The sequence below is a fragment of the Aedes aegypti genome, chromosome 1, assembly GCF_002204515.2.
Source record: "Aedes aegypti strain LVP_AGWG chromosome 1, AaegL5.0 Primary Assembly, whole genome shotgun sequence".
NCBI lineage: Eukaryota > Metazoa > Arthropoda > Insecta > Diptera > Culicidae > Aedes > Aedes aegypti.
In genome coordinates, this window is record NC_035107.1 from 81,742,623 (window position 1) to 81,762,340 (window position 19,718).

The 19,718-nt window shown below is 38.0% G+C and overlaps 1 protein-coding gene across 1 annotated transcript in view; it reads left to right on the forward strand.

The window, feature by feature from the left end:
• LOC23687488 (metabotropic glutamate receptor 1) overlaps window positions 1–19,718 on the forward strand; it is an 85,952-nt gene that overhangs the window by 37,551 nt on the left and 28,683 nt on the right. The window contains exons 6-9 of the mRNA XM_021841098.1: window positions 6,609–6,693; window positions 17,085–17,254; window positions 17,387–17,463; window positions 19,286–19,448. Of these exons, the coding sequence (XP_021696790.1) occupies window positions 6,609–6,693; window positions 17,085–17,254; window positions 17,387–17,463; window positions 19,286–19,448 (495 nt within the window). The remainder of the gene's footprint in view (window positions 1–6,608; window positions 6,694–17,084; window positions 17,255–17,386; window positions 17,464–19,285; window positions 19,449–19,718) is intronic.

A 19,718-nucleotide genomic window follows, 5' to 3' on the forward strand; every position in this document is an offset into this window, starting at 1 on the left:
CTTGGAAGCTTGACGTAGCGGAAAGCATAGAAATTTTCAAACAAAACCACAAAAAATTACTAAACAAAGATCAAGGAAATGGGTACTCTTGGCTGTTTAGACTTATACCTAACCTTCACACACACAATACATAAACACATTGATTGACCACCTGCCAAAACAAGCAGGAATTTGTAATTTTGACAATCCTTTCATTTGATTCGGTACACAATTAAAAAATGACCTCCTGTATACGATTACAGGTAGAATCTAGTTCTAACATACCCACACACTTTTTCTAGTATAAATAATAGATCCATGCGATGTTCTCTTCAAGTCGAGCACTCGACACTGAAGAAGTCTGTAAGTCGCAGACGAAATAGGCCTATCTGTCAAGATAAGCAACACATATTAGAGTTTAAAGGTATTTGCTCACCTTAGTGATTTTAGTATTTTATTTTCTTGCAAAAAGTGAAGTGTTAAAGTTCATTTGTAGTTTTAAACATACTCTAATAATCCCTCCCAAAGTTTAATATAAAAAAGTGTAGAGTTTAGATTACTAAAAAAACTATATTTGTATAAACGAGTGCTAAATCGTGAGTTTAAACCGCAGTCTTATGTATAAAATTTTACTCTTTATGGTTGTTTTACTAAAAAGTCTCATACTTTTAAAATCATGTACGCATATTTATCGATTTACAGCAAATCGTGAACGTTTTTCTCCAAATATTTGAATTGGTGATCTCAGAATAACATATTATGAAAATAATATGTGCAAAATAAAATCGATTTTGTTGCAACAGTGTTGCCAGTTTTGATGATTGTCATTGTGCTTTGAAAGGTCTGCTAAAAATAAAGCAATTGTTTTACTATTGTGCTTAAAATGTGACGTGGAGACTAATTAAGTAACTCTATGAAGGCGTAAGTTATTTTTAATATCAATACTATATTACCACTTACGTCTGGGCGTACTTTAAACCAAAGAAATTCTACTCATATCAGTTCCATTCAAATTTAAAATATGTTTCTCCAAAAATATCGGGAAACAATAATTTTATTATATCTGTAAAATTGTTGCTCCAAAAATAACTTGATTGTTTCCATCAGGCTTCTGATTGATGTTGCTTTCGAAGAACAAGCCTTTTTTTTAATTAAAAATATAGATTGACGAATTTTCCAGCCAATTTCTAACAATCATTGATTTTGACAACCTCAAAAAATTGCCCGTTCTAAACGTTGTTCCATATTTGTGTACAATCAAATTATTTTGGAGAATATTTTTTTATTACAACGTTGTACAATACTAGTCGAACGATGTACAGAAAACCAATTGAAATTTCATTGATAAATTAAAAAGATACAGTACCGTAAAATCGGGTGTAATTGATCAGAAGGGTGAAATTGATCATCGTATCACACGATTTTATTTATTCGTAATAGAGCACAAATATCAATGTAAGCTGCAGTAAATGAACGTTGCTTGTCGTAACTATTGTCGAATTGTGTGTTGTGAAGTTTTTTTCGTTAAAGAATGTTTATTAGTATGAAAATAACGTAAAATTTCAAAATCATGCACGGTACAGTATTGACAAACACCTATGAACTTCTATTTATAAGCAAGGATTTGAACATGGTATAAACCTGAAAGTTTGTGAGAATGCTTGAGATATATCCCCAAACCAGATTTCATCACCAAAACTTGTACCAATTAGCTCATATGGTTGAAATAATTGAATTTCTGTTAGATATCATTGAATTCCTTAGGAAATTGCATACCGTCAAACGGGGTAACTTGCAATAGGGGTGAAACTTGCAACACAACGACATGTAACTGAATTTACGTTTTCTAAACCATTAAGTTAAATTGTCCTAATTTGTTACACCGGTCAATGACTTTAGGTATAAAAACAGGGGTTTTGGTGAGGATTTTGGTATTATTTCTACTTTGGTTGGTTTGCTGGAGGAGAAAATTATATCACACGTTTGATCGTATAAAAACAAGGCGCAAAATCGTTCCTAGTACCATACAAACGGGTTATAAATATTATTCTAGGTATTTGCTTTTCGCTACAGTATTTAATAGTGTGCAAAAGCACTATAAAAAAGTTTTGGTAATTTCACGATTATACACTGAAAATAATTGAAAACGTTTTTGACTACCCTTGTGGGGTAACTTGCAACAGCAATTTTAATCTCGATGGCAAGATGTTTTCTGCCGCTTGTCATCAAAAACACATGAAAAAGCAAGATTGACCATTTATTTGTAGAATTACATTAAAATTGTTAAACCTCAACCAACTTATTACACGTTTGGTAGAAAAAAGTAACATTAATCGCATTATTATTGGAATTTATTATTTTTTATTCGTGAAAACTATGATTAATTTTAAAAATATGTTTCAAATGTAACTTGCAGATCTGTCATTATGAACTTTTTGCCTGAAATATAAATATAGCTATTTTCAATGACCAACAGCGGCCATTTCAAGACATGCGATCAATATATGATACGTTGCTTTGGTAACATGAATGAAAAATATCTTATGTGAAGCAAAACCTCCAAACCATTGCAGTTGAATAAAAATTAGCACTAAAACTTTTAAATGGCTTTCTACTAGCCGTCAAGACTTTTGATTTGCTAAAAATTTCCACTTGTGGAACAAATAAAGTACAAAATCAATCGATTTTTTAATCGGATATGGTCAATACTCATAGTTCAATCAAAAATAATGATTTTTCAAAAATGATGATACCTAGTTTCTGTTTATTGTCATGTTTTTACTGCAGTTAATAATTTAATGATTTAAAAAACGATGTTGATAACATTTTTGATAGTAAACTTCAGTCTGTATTGTGTGTTGCATGTTACCCCACATCAGAGGTAGCATGAAAAAAGCATATTTTCAGCCTCTCCTGATCCCAGGAAAACAAATTTTAATAAAATAAATACCACATGGCATTCTTTACGTAGCGATTAGAATACAAGATTGTATTTGGTTCATCTAAGTCATTAAAATTTTCATCCAAATAGATTTGAAGTTGAAAAGTGTTGCAAGTTACCCCGTTTGACGGTACATTTAGGCGTTTTCCGCGTAATTCTTAAAATTTAACTATTCGTAATTTATATAAATATTGCATTGTTTAGAATTTTACAAGCATATTCGGACTCAGGGAGCTCAAATTTATCATACAGAGTTGTTTTGGAAACTAACAATAATGGCATTGACAAGTGATCAATTTCACCCCGAAATGAGATCCTCAGATTTTTTATTTTAGAGGGATTTGTTAACACTAAAATGACATTTAGCATTTAGTTGTTTGGCATTGTTAACATTATAGAAAACAGACTAGAAAAATCGTGAAAAATGATCAATTTCACCCGAAATTACGGTAGGTGAGATTCTATCAAAAGAGCCAGGTATTCAAAAGGAGGCTGGCCCGATTCACAACATATTGCTGCAGTAGGGCTAGTTGCGAACGCTCCAGAAGCTAATCGTATAGCTTTGTTATATATAGGTTTAAGTATTGCCAGGACCTTGTCTTTTTTTCTGCTGGTGATCGAATATCCATAGAATAATCGTGGTACTAAGGACTGTTCATTTTATAAAGTGGACACCTTGTGCAGCTTTAAGAATGATGGAACTTGGACGTACATCTGAAGACCTTGTATTGATACAAAGAGCCAAAACCTCATATGAATCAATTAGAGGACAAGATTTTCCTAAAGTACCTCCACTATTTCATTGGGGTGCTCAAAAATGGGATTTTGAGTTTCCAAAATCTGACTGCTCTATGAGTAAGGTAGTGAAAACAGGAGGTTGTGCCGCTAAGGCACAGGCATATTTTAATGAAATTGTTAACAACAAATATCGGTTGCATTACAAAATTTTCACTGATGGTTCAAATGGAAGCGGTAAAACAGGGTACGGAGTCTTTTCAACTGGTTTTATGGAAAAAGGTCGACTTCATAATGAATGTTCGTTTTTTTTTCGTCTGAAAAAATGGCAATCAAATCGGCCATATCAAGTGCTCCTAAAAACAAAAAAAAATGTGAATTTTACCTACAGTGCTAGTTGCATCAGGGCATTAGAATGTGGACTTTCAAAACATCAGGACATCAAAACATCAAAACTAAGGAAATAAGGTTGGCTTGGCTTCCTGGACATGCCGGTATATTGGGGAATTGAAATGGCTGACAAATTATCCAAAAATGTTAAGGCTGCTGATTGTGCTGGGGAAGAGCTTCCTGGGAAAGACGCTAAGCTATTTATTAAAAAAACAACAAGAATGGATCTAATCCTGGTACACAACTTAACACTATTAAAGAAACAGTCTATCAATGGACTGATCAAACTAACCAATATGAACAAAATATATTAACTAGGATCAGAATAGGTCATTCACGCATAACTCACGATTATCTGTTTACTCCGTATTCAGATTTTCCAATTTGTTCCTCATGCAACTGAAAACTTACTATTTAACATGTACATATTAGACTGTAAAAAATATAATAGATGTAAAAAAGCTATAGGAATTAATGGAACATTGAACAGTTTGTTACAAAATGATAAACAACACGAAGATAAAATAATAAGATTTATAAAAGCAATACATTTGAACAAGTTGTTGTAATCCACATTCATGTGATAATAATAAAATTGTCAATAAATAAAAACGCGAACGACCTATATGGTTAAAGCGTCTATAATAAAATAAATAAATAAATAAGTAAATGAGACCGGTGGTCCTCTATGGGCATGAAGAATGGACCATGCTGGAAGAGGACCTGCAAGCACTTGGAGTGTTCGAACGAAGGGTGCTTAGGACGGTCTTCGGCGGAGTGCAGGAGAACGGTGTGTGGCGGCAGAGAATGAACCACGAGCTCGCTAGGCTCTACGGCGAACCCAGTATCCAGAAGGGGCACGAAAGCCGGAAGGGTGCGCTGGGCAGGGCATATTGCAAGCCTACCGGACAACAGTCCTGCAAAGATGGTGTTCGCGTCGAATCCGGTTGGCACAAGAAGGCGGGGAGCACAGCGAGCGAGGTGGCTTGATCAGGTGTAACAAGATTTGGAGAGCGTGGGCCGAAATCGAAGTTGGAGGGACATAGCCATGGACCGAGTAAATTGGCATAACATCGTTAACGAGGTTTTATCAAATTAATTGATGTAACACCAACCAAATAAATAATTGAACCCGGTCGGTCTTTTATTTATTTATTATACGCGCTATTATAAAATGTTTTACTAGAATACATAGATCTACGGGCATCTCCCTCCATTCCTTCAGCATGATGAAATATATTATTTCCTTCCTTTAAAATTCATTGTTCGCCATCAAAATTCACCTCATATATATCAACACAATTGCTTTTGACCGAGCAAATGTCATCACAGTGCAGCAAAAACAACACAATCAAAGGAACCTGTTTTTTACGCCTTGCATCGCGCACACATTGATGGGCACAAGCTTTTTTTCTCAGGCTGTGAACCGTTTCACCAGTTCGTTTAACTATTAGTTAAAATTTGACATTTCGATAGTTATTTTCCCCTCAAATGGTTAAATTGAACATCGCAGTCAGCTTTGACAGTCGAGTAGTTATTTCAGAACAAAGTTGACAGATGGTTAGTTATTCTCAAATTCACGGGAGCAAAAAATAACTTTCGAACTGTCAAGTTTAACCATGCTCCAGAGCAGGGTTATTTCTAACCGGAGAGGAAATAACTATCGAGCTGTTTAACTAAAAGTTAAACGAACTGGTGAAACGGTTCACAGCCTCAGTACGACGGATTGAACTTTGTTTACATTCTCAATTTTACGCGGTCGTTGAGGAAATTTAATAAAATTTCGTGAACTGTAGAACTTTTTCGGCGTGTGATTGGAATGAAATCCTTCAGTGAAGAAGTACGAAGGTTTTCCATATTGAAAAAAGTTCCCGGCAAAGTAAGTCACACAGGGGGACGGGAAGAAACTTGCATCATAAAGTGGTTGACTGGTGTCGATCGCTAAGCATTTCTCTCAATCTCAAAACGTGTTCGTCCATGCGATTATGGTAAAAAAGTGCAAAGTGGATAATTGAACTGAAGTTATTTATCGAAATACAGTAATTTTATTGCATATTTGGTGTACAAGTGTACGAACCATAACAACTTTCACAAAATTACACTTGGAAAATGAATTTATGTTGCAGGTAAGTTGAAATATCCGCCGTAATGAGACATTTTAAGTTTGATACGACGAATAATAGCGCTTACGACAAAGTAGAACGAAACCCTATCTTCCATCTCTTTATTTTTACGAATGAGAGGTAGTTTGTATGCCACGAGTTGATCGAAATGTTTGGAATGGTAAACGGGAAAAACGATCACATTACCAGTGTTAGCAGTGATTGCCCATAAACGCATGTCAGTCCCATGTTTGCTGTATTTCCTATGCACATGAGACAATAATGCGTTTATGGGCAGAACAGTCCGGTGCACATTGGACGTTAGATTTTAGAAACTTTAAAAGGTTTAACAAGAAAACTAGTAAAACTATATAAATATTTTGCATACACCACAAACAAGTGGGAAAATTTGATTATTTTCAATTTTGGTGTAATATGTTTGCTTTCATTTCCTTTTCCAGGTCCGATTCAACTGTACTCTTCCGACCAACGATGCAAACCCTCTAGAGACAAATCATTCCGACGAAGGGAAACCTTTTTGTACCGGTAAGCATATCGAACAAAGTTCAAAACAAATAATTTTCAACAAATCATCAAATGAGTCATGATAAAAATTTTAATGAAACAGAAGAAAATTCATTCACAAAACATGATTTTCTATTCAACCGTCCATTTTGAAAAATTTATCATTTTATAGCTTAAAACCTATTAGTTGCATACTTTAAGGCCCTCTATCTTCTTCTATATTGGGAAAAGCCCATTTGAGAAGATCAACATTAGAGTCTTCTTCAAATGGGCGCAAAACCTTTTCTTCATATCGTTTCAACAGAATTTACATAGTTTCTTTATGCATACCTTATTCGTTTAAATTAAATATGCATTAAACTCCTTGAAGTATGCAACAAGTTGGTTGCACACTAGAAAATCACAAACATTATTGAGAATTAACGAGAAAGCCAACCTCATTAGCCTTTGAAATTAATTTTAGGAAATAAACAAGAGATGTATGATTGGTCATTTATAAACAATTTTCTATGGAATCTTGTCTTGCAAGAAACGACAGCACATTTTATGAATTGACAGTTCAGAAATTTTTGATGTAATTCTTCAGTTAAAAAGAAGGTTTTGGTCATCAAATTCATGTGAAAGAGTCAAATGAACATTTTAAATGAATTTTTTTGTACAGCTGTTTGAAATTCGTTTCAAACATAAAGAAATACGTATATTTTACGCAAAAATATCCTTACAATATCATTCCAATGCCGATTCGCTTCAGCAGCATTCGAACTGAGCGATGAGGACAAATGCAACACGAAAGGTATCATGCCGCTAGCAGCTTCAATCATGAAGCATGAACTTTGCAATGCATCTCGTTGTTGCCTGTCGGATGTGGTGAAAGTTACGTGACCCATATATAGATAGGGATAGTAAGAAACACACACATGGATCGGCAATGTGGCACAAAGGAGCAGAGTGGCTGGTCACAAACAGCCCCGAGGGAACATCTGAAACCCCTTCCCATGACTGGAATGTCGAGTTGTAACTTCAGTATACAGGTTATTCATCAGTGTTTAACCCATTTCCATAACTATGCACGTGGAACTGCCGGACGGTAGAACGAAACGCCAGTTCGTTGTGTTATTTTGGAATGAATCTGGGCTTCTTTCTCGGTAGCAGACAGTAGATACATCCGTTGATCCCGGTCAAACCCGGAAAAGTGCGACCTACTGGCGAAAGCAGTAGTAATTTGAATAGGATTCCTCTTTTTATGCGAACGGAAGGTTGGAAATTCGTTGAAACAAAGCGAACCAATGCTTCTGCTTGGAAAAAATGTTAAACCAAAAAACGACTGTCGCTTCAGGGCAAGTTGTTCAATGTTTGTTGGTTGACAAAAGTCAAGCCCAGAGCAGGGCATAATATTGAAGTGAAACTGGATTATGGTGAAGCTCAAGTTCCACTCAAATGCAGCAAGTTGGTCAATTGAATTTGATACATTCGGGACCTGAACTTCCCCACCTCGCTTAGTATATTTAAACGACGGCGACCTTTTCAAACTGTCCAAATTCACTCAAATGGTATCCTGGCAATCAAAGGGTTGAAATGAAAATAACCTAGTAAAAATCCGAAAGATTGCAAACGCATCTGACTCGTTATGACGGCTGGAATAAATTAGCGCGTTTTCCACACAGGAAACAGAACCTTATCCCGAAGGAACATAAATGATGAATGAGGAAAGTGAATCAGAAAAACGCAATCCTTTGGACCGCATCGTCACTAAGCTCCCGAAAGAATGCACCGTGAACCACCCAATGTCACATCTTTAACCATACTTCATCCGTTCCAGCGAGATGAAAAGATGTCAAACAACACGCTTTTGAATAACTGATACGACTTCATACCGATACTTCATACAGATAGTAGTGCATCAACACGTCTGGCTTTGGATCACCAAGGCTCTGGCGGGTCATGCAAGTTCACAATTCTGCATCGCCGACGGCCATTTAATTGATATTTATGTTCATAGAAGAGATGAAAACCTTCGTCAGGGGACAACTCGGCAGCCCACAACCGACAAGGAAGGATTTGCTTTTTTTTCTCATTTTCTCCATAGACTACTCATGGCTTGTTGATTTTAAAGAAGAACGAACATGTTGAGGATCTCATTTAACCGTACCATAGAGAAAATCTGTGTTTTAGAATTGTAGTGACCAAAGTTAACAATTTTAATAATTAATGTCTTGTGTACAAAAGCGTGTTAAAATATTTTAAATCGGTTGAGTATTCATGGAGTTATGGTGAATCAACGATCTTGTTTGTAAAATACCGAAACATTTGGAGGAAACTGCTTTTATTTTACACAATTTTGATGTTCCACAATTTTTTCATAATCTTAATTTTGATGAAGATGATACTGAGAATGATTTTAAAGTTTATATAAATGTTAATATTTTTTGTTCAAAATTTTGAGATTTCCCTTGTTATATGTTTTGAATTCAGAAGAGCGCACGATTTTTTGGAATGAAGAACATTTAAAAATAAACCGCACCGTAATGCTGATGCAGCTGATCAAGTATTCATTGGAATACAAAAATCAATGTTTTTGAGTTATATTTTTCCTTATGAACATTGATTGAAAGCTTTGGTTGAACAAATAGACAGTGATAGAAAACCTTTTGATTGATTTGTTACAAATGGTTTTTTTTGGAGACAAATGGTGATCCTATATCATTTTAAATTCCTGTAGACCAAAATATGTAATTGACTGTAATAAATGCATTGTAGAATTTGTTATCCTTTGTTATTTAACTGCATCTTTTATTACACAGAAAAAATATTTAATTTTCAATGTGATGTAAACTTATGTCTACTGTAAAAATAGATCAAATTCGTCTGTTGTTACAGCATCATGTAAACTTAAATGACCATACATTCGATTCTCAATCAAAAATGGTTGAATATTACGTGATCGTGTAAATTTAAAGTGAATTCAATTGAAAAATAATGGATTGGTCGTTGAAATTTAGGTTTATTTTAATGCTCCAAACATGTGCATCAAAATAAACTTAATTTAGCGTTGCAGAATTCGTTCTCATTTGATTTTGAAGCACGATCAAAGCAAGCGAAGAAAAACATCTCCTCTGTCCATGATCGGCAATGTTTCGCAAGTTGTATTTAACAAGCTGATGAACATGCAACAATGATAAAACTCTCTTTTCAACCTTATTTATCATTGGGGGTAGTATTTTATTTTACTGGAATGATAAACACTCCCAGAACATCCGATAGCAATAGTGTCCCACAGGTATGGAGCTTGTTTTGATGGGGTCTATCATGCACTGTTATCCCCCAATCTGAACAGAGCTCTAACAGAAAATGACAAACAGACTCTCATTGTGTGTTGCGGATCATGATTGTTGCAGAGAGCTGTTTGAAATGTGGGTTTCCTGGGGAAGAAAACTGTCCTTTTAGCATGTTGAATGTTCTCTAGCTTTTAGGCTGGAATTTATTGAATTTCATTATTATGGTATGAAGGTTACACTAATATTACAGGCTTACATTAAGTATTCCTTCCGCTTTCTGAGAAACCGCGAGTTAAACATCGAAGAATAGATCTAAACTGACCAATATACACACTCATCTATCTCTCCCCGATTGCCCATTGTTCTCGTCGTGCTGCAGGTAAAGCGGTCGTGACTCACGTTACGTTTCGGTTGTAGATACCGGTATGCAACAGAGCGAAAAGTGAATGATACTCTCAATTTTCTCGGGATTCAATCTCTGATGCTTAGAGGAGTTCCTTAATGAATTCTGAGAAGCATTTTTAGTAGGAATTCCTCGATGAATTGCTTCAGGCATTCTTTCAGTAGTTCTTCTAAAAATTTCTGTAGAAATTGTGTAACAGTTTTTCCATTGAATTTCATCTGCGAGTATCAAAGAATGTTTATGAGATTTCCTTCCGATTTTTTTTCAATAGTCTCTGCAATACTTTTTTCCGTAAATTCTTCCAAGGCTTTTCTTAAAAATATCTTTCCTTTAGTACTTCCATCGGAATTTTTCAAAGATTCTTGCTAAAAAAAATTCTTCCACCGATTACTTCAATAGCTAGTCAAAGGGTATCTGCAGGAAATCTTACAGAGTCCTGCAGGAAAACCAACAAAAGTTCCTCAAAGATTTTTACAGAAACTTGTCCAGATAATTCTCTTTTTGGCTTCTTTCATGAATACCTTGAACAATTTCTATAAAAGTACAGAGTAGTGTTTGATTCTGTGAATGGCTCCTGCGGGATAAAGAGATAGAATCAGGATCAATCGACGTGCAAAATGGTGATCAAGTTTCACCGTGAATCCGGTTAGGCGATCGAATCACCCACCAAAAGTGACTCCCAAGAACATCCATAAATGACAGCATTTTTTGTCAAATTTTTGACAACCTCTTCCTCCATCGTAGCCTATTTTTCCCGTACCTGATACACGATTCGTCATAAAATCGCAAACTCCTCTCTCCGCCTAAAATGTTACGTCATTTATAGACGATCTCTTATATTACTGACTGAATATACTTTCCATGACCAGCCACGGAGATGCAGAGGTATACTCGGTTTCTAGTAACAATGGTGGTCTTACTAACATTCCTTTTCTTTTCCGATGAACGTTAGGACAAGGCAGTTATTGGCTTTAAAATTTAGAGCTCTCGAGTAGCATTAGTTGGTTTCCTGCAGAGATCGGATTATGATCCGCATAAGCCGATCATGTAACAGTTCGTGAACCATAACAGTTCGTGGCACATCGCAATCGAAGAGCCCTATGGCTGTTAACTATCTCGTTAGCTCGTGACGAGAGAGCGTTCAAGAGCAGCAACTCTCACAGACTACAACGGTATCGAGCCATTCGAGTGATTTATTCTTCTTCTTTCTGGCATTACGTCCCCACTGGGACAGAGCCTGCTTCTCAGCTTAGTGTTCTTATGAGCACTTCTACAGTTATTCACTGAGAGCTTACTGTGCCAATGACCATTTTTGTATGCGTATATCGTGTGGCAGGTACGAAGATACTCTATGCCCTGGGAAGTCGAGAAAATTTCCAACCCGAAAAGATCCTCGACCGGTGGGATTCGAACCCACGACCCTCAGCTTGGTCTTGCTGAAAAGCTGCGCGTTTACCGCTACGGCTATCTGGGCCCCTGGGCCCGAGTGATTTATATTTAGCTTAAAATTGGTAATAACTTTCATATTATCTGATAATGCAACCTTATTATAATATATTGGATCAACGAACGCCCCTTTAATTGCAAACGTAGTGAATGAAATGGAAAAAAAACGCGACTGTTTTTTGATCAGAATGAGAGTGTATCAGCGAATGTTATAAGTGGTGAAACACAGTGATTGGCGCCAAACAGTGTGTGGTGTGTCTTTCTTTCGTTCGTGGCTCAATATCTTCTACGAACAATATGTGTCATGCGTGTTGTGTGAATTCAGGCAGACAAATGGGATAAAACTATGGCTCGTGTGTCACTGATCGTTAAATTTTCTAAAGCCCGGTTTTCTGTATAAGGACAGATATATTTTGCAATAACGGAGTAGCAACTGCGAGATTTTTCCGTGTCGTATTCTAAACATTCAAAAATTGCCATCGCTGTTTAGCATGCTTTTCAATATTTTATTATATCATGTGTGATCTATTACATTCCAACACACATCGGATTTAAACTAAATTCTTGTCCGTGTCATTCCGTCTAAACTCCGAACGTAAAATATGTTATGCGATATTACAGCACATGCCGTAATTTAAATTTAAAAAAATACAATAACCTAGCAATGATGGCAATAATAAAGTCATGTTTTAAAGCAAACACTGCGGCATCAGCTCCTGTCGTTTGTTCGTATAGTGAATAAAATTGTGAAAACAACTGTTTCGTGAAGTTTGATCACGAACAATCATTAAAGTACCGATGAGTCATTTCTGTGACTTTATCATTAGAAACTAAACGCAAACTCCAGTTTCTTACGCGATAAGTGATTCTGTACCTAAACCTTTCCATCATTGGCATATGTTGATTGAGATTCGACATTGTTTGTTAGACCCACATAATGAATATTTTTCCTTTTCTCCTGTTATGTTGTCCAGTATTCTGAGGCTTGTGAAATTGTGATTGTTAGGAAGGATTGGAAAGAAATATCGTACTTTTACTTTTGATGGCGCTACGTCCTTCAAGACATAACCTGCGTCACAATGTTACGCCAACTAACTCGATCCATGGCTGCTAACCTCCAGTTTCTCGATCGCCCCACACTTCCAAGATCCTGCTCCACTTGGTCAAACCACCTAGCTCGTTGCGCTCCTCTTCGTCTTATATCGGCCGGATTCGAGGTGAACACCATTTTTGCGAGATTGTAGTCCGGCATTCTCACAACGTGTCCCGCCCATCGTACCCTTCCAGCTTTGGCGATTTTCTGGATACTGGGTTCACCGTTGAGTTGCGCAAGCTCGTGGTTCATTCTTCTCCTCCATACGCCGTTCTCACATACTCCGCCAAAGATCGTCCTAAGCACACGTCGTTCAAAAACTCCTAGCACTTGCAGGTCCTCTTCGAGCATTGTCCACTTCTTATGCCCGTAGAGTACTACCGCTCTTATCAGCGTCTTGTACATGGTACACTTAGTACGGAGGTTAAGTTTACCAGACCGCAAGGTCTTGTGGAGTCCGTAGTAAGCACGACTTCCAGCAATGATACGTCTTCGAATTTCTCTGCTGCAGTTGTTATCCGACGTTATCAATGATCCGAGGTAGACAAATTCGTCCACCACCTCGAACTCATCCCCGTCGATCATCACACGTCTGCAAATGCGAGCTCTATCACGCTCGGTTCCTCCAGCTAGCAGATATTTCATCTTCGACGTATTTACCTTTAATCCAACTCGGTCTGCTTCACGTTTCAGCCTGGTATACTCTTCAGAAACCATCTGGAACGTTCTTCCGACAATGTCCACGTTGTCAAAAAAAAACAGATGAACTGACTGGATTTATTGAAGATCGTGCCCCGCATGTTGAAGCCCGCCCGTTTCATAACACCTTCTAGCGCAATATTGAACAGTAGGCAGGAAAGACCATCGCCTTGTCGAAGTCCTTTGCGTGTTTCAAACGGGTCCGATAATGCACCCGATATCTTCACACAGCACTGTACACTATCCATCGTTGCTTTGATCAGTCTAGTCAGTTTCCCGGGAAAACCGTTCTCGTCCATAATTCTCCATAGCTCTTCGCGGTCGATGGTATCTTAGGCCGCTTTGAAATCGATGAATAGGTGGTGCGTAGGGACTTGATATTCGCGACACTTGGAGAATCTGCCGCAACATAAAGATTTGGTCTGTCGTCGATCGCCCGTTCACAAAACCGGCCAGACAACTTCCCACAAATCGGCTTGCCAGTGGCGATAGACGCCGGAAGATGATCTGGGAAAGTACTTTATACAGTATGGCCCATAAAAAATGCGAAAATTGTTTGAACGTGAATATAGCATCCACAAGCGTTATTTTCATTGTTTTTGCTAGTGAATATAATTTCTGATTATTGTAGTGTATTCTGACATAACTTCGCTTCGAAATTTGTCGCTTCGAAATTTGTTCCTTCGGTTAGAGACAACTTATATTAATACTAGCTCATAGGTTTTGAGCAAAACGAGGCCGCTTTTCACACTTATATGAAGGTTCAATCAAAGCTCTCCAAAATGAGCCGTTTTTTCGAAAATATGTTTAAGTTTCCAATGACCCAGGTATGAACAAATTCTATCATTTGATATGGGCGTATGCTGGAAACAAGGCCTGTGAAGAAGCTGACGTCATCGTTGATGTTTTAGAAGCTTTCATCACACAGATATTGAACTCGATGTCCGCATGAAAAAAATTGAAGGTATGCTTCCAATTCCTCTCTGGTAAGGTGAAGGTAACAGATAAAAATCATGTCCAAAGCGAAAAACTGAGCCTAAATAGATTGTACAATACAAGTAATGAACAATATTTATGGTTCATTCACATTTTCTATGAAAAAAAAACTATCATAAAACATGATATGACGATTTTCGCATTTTTTATGGGCCATACTGTAGGCTGCGTTAAGAATGGTGATCGCTCGATAGTTCTCACATTCTAACTTGTCACCCTTTTTGTATATTGGGTATATTACTCCCTCCTTCCACTCCTCCGATAGCTGTTCTGTATCCCAGACCCTGGCTATCAATCGGTGCAGACAAGTGGCCAACCTGTCCAGGCCCATTTTAATAAGTTCCGCTCCAATACCATCCTTTCCAGCTGCTTTGTTGTTCTTGAGCTGTTTGATAGCATCCTCAACTTCACCTATTGTGGGAGTTGGCACATCTCCCTCATCCGCCGTACTGATGAAGCCTTTCCTCCTGCTGCCTTGGTCTTCATCCTCTGTGCCATTAAGGTGTTCATCGTAGTGCTGCTTCCACCTTTCAATCACCTTACGTTCGTCCGTCTCCATTTCCGAAATAGATGGGTTGCTGTCTTCGCTTGTGTTTGTATCGTTCCACGTTTTGACGGGTGCCTTGCTGCAGCAGATCTACTGCATTCTTCTCGTGCAAAACCGTCTGACACTCCTCGTCGTACCAACCGTTCCGTCGATTTCCTTCCACGAGCCCAATGGCACCTTCCGCTGCGTTGTCAATGGCTGCTTTGACACTACTCCAGCAGTCCTCAATAGGGGCTTCGATTAGCTCTCCCTCTTTCGGCAACGCTTCTTCAAGGCTTTGCGCGTAGTCAGTTGCGACTACGGGTAGCTTGAGTCGTTCCAGATTGTACCGTGGAGGGCGTCGCTACCGAATGTAGTTCACAACGGAAAGTCTTTGGCGCACTTTAACCGCCACAAGGTAGTGGAAAGACATATCGTATCGTCGAAAAAATATGCATTTCATTAATAACTACATGATTACGAAAATCAACAAATGAACATTGAAATATAGCTAGTGATTTAATGATGACATTGGTTGGTATGACCTGAAAAGTGAATTGTGTGATTTTTATTTGAATATAGATGAATGAAACAGAACTTCCCGAGAATCACGGAAATCCAGGAAAACAGAAAGCTTTTACCAGGAAATCTCATTTTCTGGGAAATTCTTCCTAGGATTAGAAACCCTAATTAGTTCATTAATTCTTCCAAAAACCTTCGAGAGATTCCTGTAGAATGAAGTAAAAAGTATTTTCAACATTCATATTCTTGAGACTTTCCATAATTTTTAAATTTTGTTCATTCCTGAGAACAACTTGAGTAGATTCCTCTCTACTGAGCTATTGATGTGATTTTGTAGAATGTTGAGTATGATGTTTGGCTTATGCTTGATGAATTTCATCTTAGGCTTGATACAAGTTTCTTAGGCGCCGCCCGCGTGACGCTTTAAGCGGAGGGGGAAATAGGCTGAAGCGTTACGACTCATGCATTTTTTTTATGCAAAAAGCGTTACGGACGGGGAGAAAAAATCAAGAGGTGCATTAAGTCATTTTTTTGTTTTGGACTATTCCCAAGATTTTTTTTTTTTGTCTAAGCACGAAGAAGAAATACTTATTCTTCAACCATGAAACCAGAGCTTCATATGTGTGTTAACCAGGGATTAAATCCTGACAAAATTGATAGAATCCCTCACCTAACGCTCTCTGTAACAATCATGATTTACAGCACATTGTGCGCGCCTGTTTATCGTATACTGCTACAGCTCTTATTATATCGGGGATAGCATACAAAACCAGTACTTCGGTTGATCTCTATCAGTGTACGTAATCGTTTCTTCACGACATAACTTTAAAATACAAAATTTACTTATCTACAAAATGTGGATCCCTTGATTTAGAAAATCTCATCAACATTATATCAACTGGTGTGTTCAATCAATTAATTACAACGTTAAACTTTGAAAACCAATATCGAAATGTAGGCAATTTAAGCAGAAGAAGTTCTATAATGGTGTTGTTGAATAGCTGGTCGTTTGCGCTACGGTTATCTGGGCCCCTGTAAATTATGGTCCAGCAAGCAAATTTACTAAAATGGTGGATTACAAAGTTCAACTTAAATGATAAATTACCTACATTCAGATGTATTATATTGGCTTTCAAAGTTTAAGGTTGCAATTAATTAATTGAACACACCAGTTGACATAATTTTGATGTGATTATCTGAATCAAGGAATTACGTTCAATATTTAGATAAATTTTAATGTTCATATCGATGATTGATGCTTGCATCTGAAATACAGGTATCAAATACAAGCATCAATCATCGATATGGAATCAGTTTGCAAAACAATTTATCGCATTCCAAAAATGTTTTCAAACAGAATCCTTCGATCCAAATTATAAGTCAATAGAATTTATGTTTCACCTAGGCAAATATAACCACAAATCTCTCTCCACATCTCCATCTTCCACCCAGGAAAGGAAAAGCTATCGGACCGGTACAAGCAGGAGCCCAAGATGAGCTTCGTTATCAAAGCGATCTACACGATGGCCCGGGCACTGGAGGCACTGCAGCGCGATTTGTGCGGACAGAACAGCAGCGGCATCTGTGCGGCCATGTACCCCTTCAATGGAACGCAATTTTTCGTAAGAATTTGCTAAATGTTACCTACGCTTGTAAAGCCATTGCCGACCTTTGTGGCGATGGGGGGAACTATTTTCGCTTTTGATAAAATTCTCTCTTTTGCTTTCTTTCTTCCGTTTCGGTTACCGGTGCAGAACTACCTCATGAATGTTTCCTTCTCGCACGAAGGCGACATTGTGGAGTTTGACAATAGGGGCGATCCGCCCGGAAGGTAAGGTTATAGATTTTATTACCATCTAAAAAGCATAAGGCCCAATGGGTTGACACGTTTCTGAATTTGGACCGAAAGGCTGAACGGGGCGAATGGGAAAATTTGTTTTGTTTGTGTTTCACTGGTTGTTGCAATGGAGCTTTCTCCGAATCACGTTTTCGATGCAAGGAGAATGGAGGCTACGAACAATGATATTTCGGTTCAAAGGTAAACTAATTTGTGGGTAAATGAAAAATTAATAGTTTCGATCCGACATCATATCAATTCCTTTATGCGATGAGTTATGTGGACAAAATGTCATGTCTACATTTTAATGAAATTCATGTAAATTTAAATTATATAAGACGTTATCCTTAGGCGAGCGGTTAGAGTCCGAGGCTGCAAAGCAAAGCCAAGCTGAAGGTGTCTGGGTTCGATTCCAGGTCGGTCCAGGATCTTTTCGTAATGGAAATTGCCTTGACTTCCCTGGACATAGAGTATCATCGTACCTGCCACACGATATACGAATGCAAAAATGGCCACTTAGTCAAAGAAAGCTCTCAGTGAATAACTGTGGAAGTGCTCTTAGACACTACGCTGAATAGTCGGCTCTGTCCCAGTGGGGACGTTAATGCCAAGCAGAAGAAAATATACTGAAATAGCGGATACCGATATATCTACCCTACTAAATCGTACTTTTCGACAAGACTTCACATTCAATATGCTTTAATACCTAATAAAAAAAAACAAGATTTGAATAAATCGAATACAGACAAATGCATTGCACACCGTGACTACTTGTGATGAAAAATACCATAACTTCAATGCACATAAAGGTCCCCCCTTTTGGTGATGAAACACTCTTCTCGATTCAACGAGTTTAAAACGAGCACACTTTTGTCACAGACAAACATACGTTTACGTTTAAAATTTGGAAGATTTTCTTGAAAATCAATCGCCCACTTCACACCATCAGTACCAGTATCAGCCTTGGTCCACGAAATACGATTATGTGCAACAAGGCCTGCAGAGGGCGCTGCTAGTGTGAAACGTCAAACACGACGTGCGCTTCTGGTTGTGAGGTATGGAACGTAGGAGATTTCATCTCTGTTATGTCTGTTTGTCTGTGGCCTGCAAAAGTGGCGTTCAGAATCGCTCCATCGAAGCAATATGCGTTTTAGGCATCAGCACATAGCATCTAAACCGCAATCGACAAAGACACAGTCAGTCACTCGTTCATTCAATCACGTGGTTCGGAATGATAACTTGGGAGGTTATGGGTTGTTGCCCGTTTCGCCAGCATCCTTGCGGAAATGTTATGAAAAATGTATGTCTGCACTCTTTTCCAAATCGTTTCCATCAACTGACGATGGCTTTCGAGCGCAACCATTCGGCTCACTCTGTTCCAGAGATCTCTACATGCAAAGATAACATCATATTCGGAAACAGTGACAGGATTAGCGCTGAGCATCAGTAAACATTTCGTTCAGTCATCGATCTTTCTGATTGGTAGTCTTCGAAGGTGTGGATCTGGGAAGAACGTTCTGCCAATGAGGAAGATTCAATTCTGCATGGTTATGAAAGATTTCCATCCGTTGTTGTTGCATTGATGGGTTCTGTATAGCTGGGCTAAAGTGATTGATTTACTGAATGTTACGATTCGTTGAGTGATTGCATCAGACGCAGTTTTTGTCGGATGCCATCCTCAGATTGATTGCGAATCGTTTCGATGAACCAATTGTTTGAAGTTGAAATAGTCCACAATTCTGCTCTCTACCTGAATAATTCGAACAGAAACTTGTGTCAAACATGCTTTATCTTAGTTCCTATCAATTCTTTACAGGTACGACGTCATGAACTTCCAGTTCATCAACGGGAGCTACGACTACGTCCCAGTCGGAGAATGGAACAACGGATCGCTAATCTTCACCCAGAGCTTGCAGTCCTCACCAGCGGGACCGGTAGAATCCGTTTGTTCCAGACCCTGTCCCCCCGGTTCGTACAAGGTAATGCTCCGAGTTAAACAAGAGATGATTAAATCACCTTCCGCTTACACTGTCTCATTATCCTATGGAGAATCCCAACATCTCATTCCACGTGTTTGCGGTTCCGTTTGGTCTTTCAGTGAAAAGCGTGAATGAAGGAGATCCCATTCATATTTTTTGTTGCCGACCGAAAGCAGATGAGGAAGGGAAACTTTTTATTCAATTTTGTTTTCTCGCAATCGACCCAACATGGTTCCAATGTCGCGTTGGGTAGTTATGTAGTAGATAAGC